At 48.8% G+C, this 13,862-nt stretch overlaps 1 protein-coding gene across 2 annotated transcripts in view; it reads left to right on the forward strand.

Moving 5' to 3' along the window:
• LOC141161742 (bile salt export pump-like) overlaps positions 1–13,862 on the forward strand; it is a 151,975-nt gene that overhangs the window by 10,031 nt on the left and 128,082 nt on the right. For both annotated transcript variants that reach the window (XM_073647002.1, XM_073647003.1), the window contains 3 exons: positions 5,472–5,490; positions 5,620–5,658; positions 13,458–13,509. In XM_073647002.1, the coding sequence (XP_073503103.1) occupies positions 5,472–5,490; positions 5,620–5,658; positions 13,458–13,509 (110 nt within the window). The remainder of the gene's footprint in view (positions 1–5,471; positions 5,491–5,619; positions 5,659–13,457; positions 13,510–13,862) is intronic.

Here is a 13,862-nt window from a genome sequence, read left to right on the forward strand (position 1 = left end):
CATGGCACCCCTCACCCCCAATCCTGGTATGCCAGGCACCCCTCACCCCCAATCCTTGTATGCATGGCACCCCTCATCCCCAATCCTAGTATGCGTGGCACCCCTCACCCCCAATCCTGGTATGCATGCCACTCCTCATCCCCAATCCTGGTATATGTGGCACCCCTCATCCCCAATCCTGGTATGTGTGGCACCCCTCATCCCCAATCCTGGTATGCGTGGCACCCCTCACCCCTATCCTAGTATGCATGGTACCCCATCCCTCATCCCTATCCTGGTATGTATGGTATCCCTCATCTTGGTATGCATGGTACCCCATCCCTCATCCCCATCCTGGTATGCATGGCCCCTCATCCGAATCCTGGTATGCATGGCCCCTCATCCCCAATCCCGGTATGCATGGCACCCCTCACCCCCAATCCTTGTATGCATGGCACCCCTCATCCCCAATCCTGGTATGCGTGGCACCCCTCACCCCCAATCCTGGTATGTGTGGCACCCCTCACCCCCAATCCTGGTATACGTGGCACCCCTCATCCCCAATCCTGGTATGCATGGCACCCCTCATCCCCAATCCTGGTATGCGTGGCACCCCTCATCCCCAATCCTTGTATGCATGGCACCCCTCATCTCCAATCCTGGTATGCGTGGCACCCCTCACCCCTATCCTAGTATGCATGGTACCCCATCCCTCTTCCCTATCCTGGTATGTATGGTATCCCTCATCCTGGTATGCATGGTACCCCATCCCTCATCCCCATCCTGGTATGCATGGCCCCTCATCCGAATCCTGGTATGCATGGCCCCTCATCCCCAATCTCGGTATGCATGGCACCTCTCATCCCCAATCTCGGTATGCATGGCACCCCTCATCCCCAATCCCGGTATGCACGGCACCCCTCATCCCCAATCCCGGTATACATGTCACCCCTCATCCCCATTCCCGGTATGCATGGCACCCCTCATCCCCAATCCTGGTATGCATGGCACCCTTCATCCCCATCCTGGTATGTATGGCACCCTTCATCCCTATCCTGGTATGCATGGCACCCCTCACCCCCAATCCTAGTATGCATGGCACCCCTCACCCCCAATCCTGGTATGCATGGGACCTCTCACCCCCAATCCTGGTATGCATGGCACCCCTCACCCCCAATCCTGGTATGCCAGGCACCCCTCACCCCCAATCCTTGTATGCATGGCACCCCTCATCCCCAATCCTAGTATGCGTGGCACCCCTCACCCCCAATCCTGGTATGCATGCCACTCCTCATCCCCAATCCTGGTATACGTGGCACCCCTCATCCGCAATCCTGGTATGCATGGCACCCCTCATCCCCAATCCTTGTATGCATGGCACCCCTCATCCCCAATCCTGGTATGTGTGGCACCCCTCATCCCCAATCCTGGTATGCGTGGCACCCCTCACCCCTATCCTAGTATGCATGGTACCCCATCCCTCATCCCTATCCTGGTATGTATGGTATCCCTCATCTTGGTATGCATGGTACCCCATCCCTCATCCCCATCCTGGTATGCATGGCCCCTCATCCGAATCCTGGTATGCATGGCCCCTCATCCCCAATCCCGGTATGCATGGCACCCCTCATCCCCAATCCCGGTATGCATGGCACCCCTCATCCCCAATCCTGGTATACATGTCACCCCTCATCCCCAATCCCGGTATGCATGGCACCCCTCATCCCCAATCCCGGTATGCATGGCACCCCTCATCCCCAATCCCAGTATGCATGGCACCCCTCATCCCCAATCCTGGTATGCATGGCACCTCTCATCCCCAATCCTGGTATGCATGGTCCCCTCAACCCCCATTCCAGGTACGTGTGGAACTCCTCACCCCCTGATCCTGGTATGTGCGGTACCCCTCACCCCCTGATTCCTGGTATGTGCGGTACCCTTCACCCCCCAATCCTGATATATGTGGTACCCCTCACCCCCCAATCTTTGTATGCATGGTCCCCTCACCCACCAATCCTGGTATGTGTGGTACCCCTCACCCCCCAATCCTGGTATGCATGGTCCCCTCACCCCCCAATCCTGGTATGTGTGGTACCCCTCACCCCCCAATCCTGGTATGTGTGGTACCCCTCACCCCCCCAATTCTGGTATGCATGGTCCCCTCACCCAACAATATTGGTATATGCATGGTCCCCTCACCCCCCAATCCTGATATGTGTGGTACCCTCACCCCCCAATCCTGGTATGCATAGTCCCCTCACCCCACAATCCTGGTATGTGTGGCCCCCTCATCCCTTTCACACTGTACACACATACAAAAAAAATAAACAGTTATACTCACCTTTCTTCTCTGTACTCCAGCGCTGCTGTGTCCTGTTCTGCCGGAGGCCGGGGGAGGAATGCGGCTCCGGAGCACCGCGCTGTCCGGCGCCAATTTGCTGAAGACACACTGTAAATGTGTCTTCAGTAAAATGGCGCCGGATAGCACAATGTGCACGTGCCGATCCGACGCCTCACTCCTGCCCCGGTCTCCGACGCAGAGAGAAGCCGCGGCAATGCTCCTCCCGGTCAGGTAAGTATGTAAGTATGGCGCCGGAGATCGCGGTATGCATTCAGTGCCTACGCATACCGCAATCTCCGGCGCCATACACTCCTCTTACCTGTAACGGCTGGATGCCTTCTTCTGTCTGGAGCCAGACTGCGCGTCAAAGCATGAGCAGTCTATCTAGGCTTTAGACAGAGGGACGCATTCCCGGTTATATTATAGATAGGACCCTAAACACTGGATTATGAAATTTAAAGAGACACTCTCCTGATGAGAGTTCAGGTGCAACAGTGACACCAAGAGATCTAAAGAGAGAACTGCATTCACTGTAATAGCTGTAACATTCATTATTATAAATTTATAAACAATGGAGATGATTTATAATGTACATGTGTTTAGCATATTTGTGTTTGTACATTTTGTGGTAATGTTTTAGGCTATGCATCTATTAATTATGGCTTTCCTATGACGCCTCTATCACTAGCTTTTTCTTTCCATAAACAAACATTTTTACCTAAGTCTGAAAGGAGTAGATTGGTGACATAAGAACCAGGCCCTTAAATATCTCAAATATTAGGTTGTTTTACCTATTAAAAGTAAGTTATTGGAAACTTTAAAATACATAATTACCGATATGTCCTTCCTTACCTATGGTCTTGTCTTGATATATCTGGAGATGAGTGTTGCAACATTGCTAGCTTTGAAAAAAAACAACACACTTTTACAATATTTTTTTGCAGGGCTTCTCAAACTTTTTCTAGTCTGGCATTATTACCTACAGCAACAAAAGTGAACAAATACTGCCGTGCCGCACTAAATACCTCCCAGCAGCACCAAATAAATATCACAGTGCAGCACAAAATACTTCCCCTGCAGCACCAAACAAAACACAGTGCAGCACTAAATACCTCTACAGAAGTGCTACATACCGTATATACCTCAGTGCAGCACTTTTAAACTCTTCAGTAGTTCCAAGCATAACCACCGTGCAGCACAAAATACAATAACTCTCATGCAACACACCCTGACCATCAACATCATTGTCCCCTTTCCTTTCCCACCCCAACGGACAGCAGCATTGTCCCCTTATCATACTAACCTCTAAGGAGAAATGATTTTCCCTTGAAGCATCTTTACTCTTGATGTGTCACGGGTGTGTCAGAAGTGACGGACAGTCGCCCTGCAGTTGATTGTAGGAGATTTCTACGTTTGGCATTACAGACATCTTCTTAGAGGCTGTCTGTAGGACTCAGCGGCTACCTTCCTCTGGCTAATTAACACCCCGCCTGGGAGTATAAATACCTGCTGTGTTTCAGAGGAAGGTGCCGGGGATATTCATTACTACTGGTGAAGGATTTGGAAAGAGCAGTACTTCGTCCTCTCTGGAGCTTGAGGACGTGTGCGCATTTGTCTGGAGTTCGTCTAAAGCTAAGCAATTTCCCCCTGTTTGTGTACCATTGTTGTCTATAGTGTTTAGTGGAGATTGACTAGTGCTCGTCTCCTCTCTTCCCTAGACTTAGCCATACACCAAGGAAAGACAGGGCGAGGCACACGTGCGGCGATTGGTGAAGAGCCAATACAGAGACTTTAGGGGAGACAGAGTGACACTAGATCAACCTAGGAGGTCTCCACTTCCCCCCTTTCCCTAGAGTCTGGACTCCCTTTCCCTCTTCCCTCTGTGTTGCACTAAGTCGTTCCCACACCTTGCGTGACAAGATGGCAGCTATATGTCCCACCTTTCAACTCTTTTCACTTCTAGCAGCAGAATTTATCAATTCTCTCCCATAATTAACCTTCCCTAATGGTAGCCACACTTTCCCCATTCCCAGCCTATCCCAGACTGAGATGAGATGCTATAGGTGATACTGGAGTTCTTCTAAAGCCTCCTGAGTGCAGGGTCATGATGCCACCACTGGTCCTTTAGCCGTTTTAGCATCAAAAACTAAGAAGAAAACACAATTTCCAGAGCTGAAAGTGCACTGATAATGCTGAACTGGCATTATCAGTGTAGTTTCTACTCTGGAAATCATGTTTTCAGCTGATGCCTGTCAGTTTTGAAAAGTGTTGCTGTATTGAGATGTTAATGCTATAAAGTATATGCTCACTCAGTGCTTGGGGTGGTTTTTGCAGCTTGTTGATCATGTCACAACAGTGTATCAAATTTGTATAGTTGGAAATTGTGGTTCTTAGTGAAATTCATGAATGGTTATGTGTAGATACATCTGTTTTTCTATTATGCCTAGTCTCTCTTTTTCCCACTCTAATACTAAATCCATACTATACCTAATACAAAATGTGAAGTGGCTCCTCCCCTCCTTGCATAAATTACACATGAGAACAATGGAAGGAGTAACTTTTCTGCTTGTGGAGAGTGACATGCATGACATGCCAGTGTAAGGAGACTTATAGGCTATGCAATGCATTTATGGGAAATTAAATATGCAAATTGCCTCTTCAGAGAGGAATAGGACTTGAACTCTAGTGCCAAATCACATGCTTTGCACTGAAGAGAGGCAAGACTCTGAAACACGTGTCTGCAAATTGAGATTTTGGTTGGGCTGTAAATCAGATGGCAAGGCTTCTTAAAGGGTCAACATTGACTTTTAGGATTGCTACTTCCAATAGGAGGCGCTAAAGTTCAAGTCATCTTCCTCTCCAAAGAGGGAATTTGCACATGAGAAGGAGAAGAGGGAAGTGTGAATATGCTCCTGCAGACAATAATGAAACTGCCTGAGACTCCTTCTTTGCATACCTTTGACGATCCTGTTTATGAGGGCTTTATGAGGTTAGAAAAAAAATTCCAGAAAGAGCGCCCTATTCAAGTAAATTAGTACCAATATACTGTAATAATATCTGCTATGAGTTTTACAGATAGACACATTTTGCTGTTTCAAACTTTTTCTCTTTTATCATCAGAAGTCTTAACCACATATTTATTTCATTGCAGATAATTTGAAGAACACAGAGTAAGTATTTATATCATATTATACATAATATCAATAATTTACCTAAGTTATCAAATGTTGCAGCCAGCGCTAGTACCCAGTATACAGTAGGAATTTAGCTTAACATCAGTGTTTATTTGTTCTTCACAGAAAATATGAAAATGGAAAAACACCACCAAAAAAAGCAGAGTAAGTAGTAATAATGAGTAACATTCTATGGGCAGGACTCATGTGACATCTATATGTTCATATACAGATTAATCTGTATTATGAACCTCTACTTGGCCAAATATCTGTGAACCCACCCCCCCCCCAATCTGATCAGTGGGCTCAAACTTTTTCTCTTTCATAACTGGTGTATAGAAGGGGTTGACACCGCAATCTTTTCACTCCGTAGTAGTAGAATGTGTTTTCCTATATACCGGTAACTTCTATCCCCTGATTAAATTAATATCAGAATAATGAAAAATAACTGTTCAGTTTAGTAATTGCCTTTATGGCCAACTTTACTCTTTTTGTGAGTTTATAGCAATTTGTTTGCCTTATTACAAAAAAAACATCCAAAATTCTGAGGTTAAAATTTTATTTGTAAACATAACTAAATATAAAACAGTTTTATTGACCTTAATGACTTAACGTTGCTTTAGTTGTCTTAAAATGGCCATTAAGATCACATTAGATAGAAGTCGTTTTATGATTGAACAGCTGTTGAACAACCGGTGAACCATTGACGCGCCCCCTGGGCCAGTGTTGTTTGGGGGATTACCCGGAGCCGGATCAGATGGGGGGGGTTGTAGTCTCCGAGTGGCGGTGACCCGGTCCGTGCCCAGGGTGTCAAGCTCAGTGTGTGGCAGTCCTTATAGATGTTACTAGATGTTCTTTTATGTCGACTACGCCACCCGTTGAATTGCGGTCAATACGGCCGCCGCTGCAGCAGGGTCCGCTGAGGCTGGTGATGTGTGTGCAGCTCAGGTAGTATAACCCCCAACGGGAGGGGTATAGCCTCAGGGGGTCAGTTGTAGAGGGTGGTGGTTGTGGTGGTGCAGTGAGGATGGTATTAAGACTCAGAGTTGGGCTGTGCAGTTCAGGGTGTTTACTTACTGCTGTTGTTCTGGTCACTCCGGCCTTGAGTGACCGCCCGAGCCGTGCTGCGTCCACCAGGTCCTGGACTCGGCCAACCCCCAGGTAATTCTGGAGCGTGATCCTGAGCTCCCTTTCTGACGTTCCTTTTCTCTGGCCTTCCCCACCAGGGATCCACCTATGTCCGGCTCCCTCGGGTCTCTTGGTGGGTACACCTCTTCTGGGTTCCCTGACCCTATGCTTGGTCTGCCTTTCGGGTGGATTTAGTGGGGGGTCGTGGCAGATCCTGCCCACAACCTCCGGTCTCTGGCTGAGGATTAGTGCCCTCCACCAGCTTGGGATCCGGTACCCTTGTGCCAACCCTTCACCCTGTTGCTTGTATTTGGGCTCTTGGGGTTCCCTCTTCTTCCCCTCTGGGTCCTTCTGACTCCTCTCTCTCTTCTTTCAGGACTGCTTGACCCTCTACAACAGACTGACTAGTAGCTGTCTGCCTGTCTGACCCTGATCTAAGATGGTTCCCACCTTATATACTCCCTCTATGTGTGAGCTCAGGTGACCAGCACCCAATGAGCTCCTAGCATTACCCAGACTGCTCCCCCTATCTACCCCTACACTACTGGGATGTTCCACCCCCCTCCCACTCCAGCCAGGGACAGACACTGTCATACCTGCACATATACTGGTGGGAGTACCGTCGGTCTGTCCCCCGGAAATGGGATGTATGTAGTGTATGCAGCTATCTGAGCTCAGTTCCACACTCCATCCTTACCCGGGAGTGGAATATCACACCTCTGGCTTGAGGTGTAATACCCCTGTAGCAGCCGAATCCTCAGGGTGCTACATTCCCCCCTGGTAAATCACAGCACGTCCTCGGGCTGTAAGAGAATAAACATCCAAAACATACATTTTTTTTTTTTTCATAAAACATAAACATATAAAACAATATATATATCAGCATAAACTTTTCATAAATAACATTCTTGTTCCTCCGGCCACGGTGCAACTTGTGACCGGGTAAAGTGCGACAGTCTCTTCAAGAAAAACAGTTTCCTATAAAACCGGTAGGGGGCGCCTTAGGAAGCGCAACTATATACAAGGGGATATGGCCGCTCTCAGTCCTCGGCCAGGTATAAGGAAGGAACGACCGCTCTCAGTCCTCGGTCAGTTGGATTAAGGGACACACAGGTTAACAGTTTACACTTGTCCCAACGGGGACATATTTAAAGCAGCAACAGTTCACTGTACCCCGACGGGTAACTATTTACAGTCTCTTTACCGTACTTTAACGACGGCGTCCTCCTGCTCCTTCTTTATCTTCAGACCCGTCCGGGTCCTCTTGCTCCTCCTCACACCGCAGCTCCTCCTCCGTCAGGCGATGTACATGGAGGGCGTAGGGTCCTTTGGCACACTTGTGCCGGGTGAACGTGACCTCGTCCCCTACGTATAGGTCACGACCTCTGTGTCCCTCCGGCAGATGGCTCTCTACGTCTCTGCGGGTTACAAAGACGTCGCCGGGGGTATGATGGTCTCTTATGAAGCCCCACCCATGCTGCAGGTTGAATTTAATCACAGTCCCGGTGGTACGGAGACCATGAGCTGCACGGGGGTTCCTCCTGGTCCGGCTCTTCTGCCCTGCGCTCTGTTCCTGCAGCCGCTGCTCTCGGATCCGCCTCTCCTTCCGCTCTTGCTCAAAGGCTGCCAACTGCTGGCGGCAGCACTCCACTCGCTCTGCTGCAGCTGCCCGCGTTTCTTGAGTGAACCCCATGAGGTCTCCTCCGGTGGGGTCCCACTCGAATTGTGCTTCTTCTAGCGGGAGCGGGGTTCTCCTGACGGGCTTCGGAGCCGGAATCAGGGGCTCGCACAGGGGCCTTGCTCTTTGGAGTTCCAGTTGGTAGTACTCCTGGGGCCATACAAAGGGCTGCCCATCCGGGCACGTGTGCTGGGCAAATAGAGCTTCGCCCAGGTGCGGCACTCGAGATGTTGAGGGCGCGTTGATGGTAGCGGCGCCCGGGTTGACCAGGCCTTGCGACCAGGCTTGGGGCACCCTAAAGGTAAAGGGCACCGTAAGGACGGCGGCGCCCGGGGGTACTCGGCCCTGCGACCAGGCCGGTGGCTCCGCGGAGGTAGGGGGCGCTGTTGGATTTGCGGCGCCCGGAGGTACTAGACCTTGCGACCAGGCCGATGGTATTTCCTGCTTCGCCGCGCTCAGGGTCGAGGCGTATGACGTCACAGGGGTCGCGGCCGCGGCTTCTACTTGAGGCCTAGTCCGGCACGGTGACGATGCAGCGACGGGCACGGCAGGGGGAATTTCGGGCTCTGCGACGGGGAGCTGGGACAGGTACACGGTTTCTCGGCTCGGGGTAGAGACGTCCCCTTTACCTGCCTCCGTCCGTTCAGCTCCCTCCTCGGCGCCGTCTCCGGCCTTCACTCCTCCTGCACCATCCTCAGAGGCGGTCTGTCTCCTCGTCTCGGGTGGCGTGCTCCGCTGACGGGTTCCGGTCTGCTGGGCCATCTCACGGCTCCACTCCGTCAGCGTGTCTTGCTGCACCTGGGCCATCCTCCGTGCGAGGCCCTCCAGCGCGGTCTGTGCACACTCCCGGTCTCGGGGGAGCTGTGCTAGGATCTCCACTAAGCCTAGTGGGGTTGTTGCTTGCAACAGGCTCCTGACCACTGGGTCGGTGCTGCCTGCCTCTCCCTCCATCTCCGGGTATGACTTCTCCGGAGTCCTCTCCAGACTTCTTGTCTCCGGGTGCGCTCTCTCCAGACTCCTCCAGGCTGCACCCATCTTCGTTCTTTTGTTCAGTCTCCGCCCACATTGAGGGTGGTCCCGGGGCAACTTTGTGATTGTCAGTTCCAGGGGCAGTTCTCTCACGCTGATGGACACTTCCAGCATCACAGTCTCTGTTGGTGGGCGCGGTTTCCGCTTTTGGCGCCATTCTTCGACCTGGCCCACAATGGGAGGTGGCCTCTTGCCACCCTCTGGCACGCCCATAATGGCGTCCGCTCTTCCAAGGCGGGAAATCTTTGGAAATGGCGGGAATCGTCTCCCAGTGGCGGGAAACTCCATGGATGGCGGGAAAAAGCTGCAAATGGCGGACAACCGGCGGGAAACGACCTGTGATGGGGTCCGTTGGCGGGGACCCTCCGGAACCGGCGGGAGACTTCTTTTTGAGGTAACGATGAACTTTTCTTCAGGCACGCAGTACCTGGTTGTTGCGGGCACGAGATCCTGCCGACTACGCCAGAGTTGACGCGCCCCCTGGGCCAGTGTTGTTTGGGGGATTACCCGGAGCCGGATCAGATGGGGGGGGTTGTAGTCTCCGAGTGGCGGTGACCCGGTCCGTGCCCAGGGTGTCAAGCTCAGTGTGTGGCAGTCCTTATAGATGTTACTAGATGTTCTTTTATGTTGACTACGCCACCCGTTGAATTGCGGTCAATACGGCCGCCGCTGCAGCAGGGTCCGCTGAGGCTGGTGATGTGTGTGCAGCTCAGGTAGTATAACCCCCAACGGGAGGGGTATAGCCTCAGGGGGTCAGTTGTAGAGGGTGGTGGTTGTGGTGGTGCAGTGAGGATGGTATTAAGACTCAGAGTCGGGCTGTGCAGTTCAGGGTGTTTACTTACTGCTGTTGTTCTGGTCACTCCGGCCTTGAGTGACCGCCCGAGCCGTGCTGCGTCCACCAGGTCCTGGACTCGGCCAACCCCCAGGTAATTCTGGAGCGTGATCCTGAGCTCCCTTTCTGACGTTCCTTTTCTCTGGCCTTCCCCACCAGGGATCCACCTATGTCCGGCTCCCTCGGGTCTCTTGGTGGGTACACCTCTTCTGGGTTCCCTGACCCTATGCTTGGTCTGCCTTTCGGGTGGATTTAGTGGGGGGTCGTGGCAGATCCTGCCCACAACCTCCGGTCTCTGGCTGAGGATTAGTGCCCTCCACCAGCTTGGGATCCGGTACCCTTGTGCCAACCCTTCACCCTGTTGCTTGTATTTGGGCTCTCGGGGTTCCCTCTTCTTCCCCTCTGGGTCCTTCTGACTCCTCTCTCTCTTCTTTCAGGACTGCTTGACCCTCTACAACAGACTGACTAGTAGCTGTCTGCCTGTCTGACCCTGATCTAAGATGGTTCCCACCTTATATACTCCCTCTATGTGTGAGCTCAGGTGACCAGCACCCAATGAGCTCCTAGCATTACCCAGACTGCTCCCCCTATCTGCCCCTACACTACTGGGATGTTCCACCCCCCTCCCACTCCAGCCAGGGACAGACACTGTCGTACCTGCACATATACTGGTGGGAGTACCGTCGGTCTGTCCCCCGGAAATGGGATGTATGTAGTGTATGCAGCTATCTGAGCTCAGTTCCACACTCCATCCTTACCCGGGAGTGGAATATCACACCTCTGGCTTGAGGTGTAATACCCCTGTAGCAGCCGAATCCTCAGGGTGCTACACCATCATTACATAGACTTACACTTGGCTGTTATAATCGTTCATTCTACATGTTCAATGACACAGAGCGAAGGATGATGGATGTTTCATGAATGCTCTAGGACTTACAGTTAGGTCCATATATATTTTGACAGAGACAACATTTTTCTAATTTTGGTTCTAGACATTACCACAATGAATTTTAAACAAAGCAATTCAGATGCAGTTGAAGTTGAGACTTTCAGCTTTCAATTGAGAGTATTCACATTAAAATTGGATGAAGGGTTTAGGAATTTCAGCTCCTTAACATGTGCCACCCTGTTTTTAAAGGGACCAAAAGTAATTGGACAGATTAAATAATTGTAAATAAAATGTTCATTTCTAGTACTCGGTTGAAAACCCTTTGTTGGCAATGACTGCCTGAAGTCTGGAACTCATGGACATCACCAGACGCTGTGTTTCCTCCTTTTTGATGCTCTGCCAGGCCTTCACTGCGGTGGTTTTCAGTTGCTGTTTGTTTGTGGGCCTTTCTGTCTGAAGTTTAGTCTTTAACAAGTGAAATGCATGCTCAATTGGGTTGAGATAAGGTGACTGACTTGGCCATTCAAGAATATTCCACTTCTTTGCTTTAATAAACTAATGGGTTGCTTTGGCTTTATGATTTGGGTCATTGTCCATCTGTAGTATGAAACGACGAACAATCAGTTTGGCTGCATTTGGCTGGATCTGAGCACACAGTATGGCTCTGAATACATCAGAATTCATTAGGCTGCTTCTGTCCTGTGTCACATCATCAATAAACACTAGAGACCCAGTGCCACTGGCAGACATGCATGCCCAAGCCATCACACTGCCTCCGCAGTGTTTTACAAATGATGCGGTATGCTTTGGATCATGAGCTGTACCACGCCTTCGCCATACTTTTCTCTTTCCATCATTCTGGTAGAGGTTGATCTTGGTTTCATCTGTCCAAAGAATGTTCTTCCAGAACTGTGCTGGCTTTTTTAGATGTTTTTTAGCAAAGTCCAGTCTAGCCTTTTTATTTTTGATGCTTATGAGTGGCTTGCACTGTGCAGTGAACCCTCTGTATTTACTTTCATGCAGTCTTCTCTTTATGGTAGATTTGGATATTGATACGCCTACCTCCTGGAGAGTGTTGTTCACTTGGTTGGCTGTTGTGAAGGGGTTTCTCTTCACCATGGAGATTATTCTGCGATCATCCACCACTGTTGTCTTCCGTGGGCGCCCAGGTCTTTTTGCATTGATGAGTTCACCAGTGCTTTCTTTCTTTCTCAGGATGTACCAAACTGTAGATTTTGCCACTCCTAATATTGTAGCAATTTCTCGGATGTTTTTTTTCTGTTTTTGCAGCTTAAGGATGACTTGTTTCACCTGCATGGAGAGCTCCTTTGACCGCATGTTTACTTCACAGCAAAACCTTCCAAATGCAAGCACCACACCTCAAATCAATTCCAGGCCTTTTATCTGCTTAACTGAGAATGACATAACGAAAGGATTGCCCACACCTGTCCAAGAAATAGCTTTGGAGTCAATTGTCCAATTACTTTTGGTCCCTTTAAAAACAGGGTGGCACATGTTAAGGAGCTGAAACTCCTAAACCCTTCATCCAATTTTAATGTGGATACCCTTAAATGAAAGCTGAAAGTCTGAACTTCAACTGCATCTGAATTGTTTTGTTTAAAATTCATTGTGGTAATGTCTAGAACCAAAATTAGAAATATATTGTCTCTGTCCAAATATATATGGACCTAACTGTATGAGAGATTTAACATGGGCTAGTGACCTTTCACTGAATATTTTAAACATGGCTGACTTTTTCCTAAACCTATAGCTTGTTGTTAAAGAAGCACTCCCATCAAAGTTTTTATCCTCTTAATATATGGTAGTCATCATATTATATAGCACTGTGTACTTACAATTGCTCATTTTGCCTTTCTATCCAGTTAATTCTTCACTTTTCTCTGTTCTATGTAGAAGCAGGAAATTTATTTTCCCTGCATTTATCATCTCCCTCTTCAACTCCTGCCCCAGCTGCTCACTCTTCCCCATGCCAGGGACTTTTGCAGTGACTCATGACTTGTGCAGAGAAAATTGACCTCCTGTTTCTACATTGAGCTTAGAAGGATTCAGCTAGTCAGTTTTTAATCAAGTGATGTCATAGACCTAATGGAAAAGAGAAGAATTAACTGGGTAGAAAGGCAAAATGAGCAATTGTAAGTACACAGTGCTGTATAATATGATGCCTGCACTATATCAAGAGGATAAAAAAAATGATGGGAGGAGGAGTGCTTTTATAATTGTAATCCTTTTATTTGAAATCGTGCAAATTGATCAAATTTAGACAGTTCATCCAGATGCCCCGAGGGGTCTATGAATGTAATCCATTAAGAGTATTTGCTGTAACTCTTATTACAACTTTATTATGTATAATCTGTTTTAGAAAATATTTTAAATATTTTGTTTTTAAGGGCTAAAGGCAATGATAAAGGAGACAGCATACGAGTTGGCTTCTTCCAGCTAGTAAGTGTGTATTACTACTCAATTTTACATTTGTTTGTTTTTTTTAAATGAGTGCTCGTCATTAAGTAGCCCTCTGAATATAAACTTACACATAGACTTGCAGAATTGCAAAATTAAAGAGAATCTGTCACTAGGTTTTTGCTACATAATTTGACAGCCCCCTGATGAAGAAAGGGTGAAACACGTTTTAGGATGCTGGGACTTACATCTATTATTCTGCTTTACATATTATTCTACTTTACATCTATTATTCTGCTTTACTATAGAGATTATTACCATAATCCTATTCAATTCAGTGATCTCCCCATTCTCTTTGGTTGCAAATGTATATCTATATCTACTTATATCCTATG

Source organism: Phyllobates terribilis, unplaced genomic scaffold (genome assembly GCF_046119375.1).
Source record: "Phyllobates terribilis strain yellow unplaced genomic scaffold, ASM4611937v1 Scaffold_9__5_contigs__length_417890890, whole genome shotgun sequence".
Lineage (NCBI taxonomy): Eukaryota > Metazoa > Chordata > Amphibia > Anura > Dendrobatidae > Phyllobates > Phyllobates terribilis.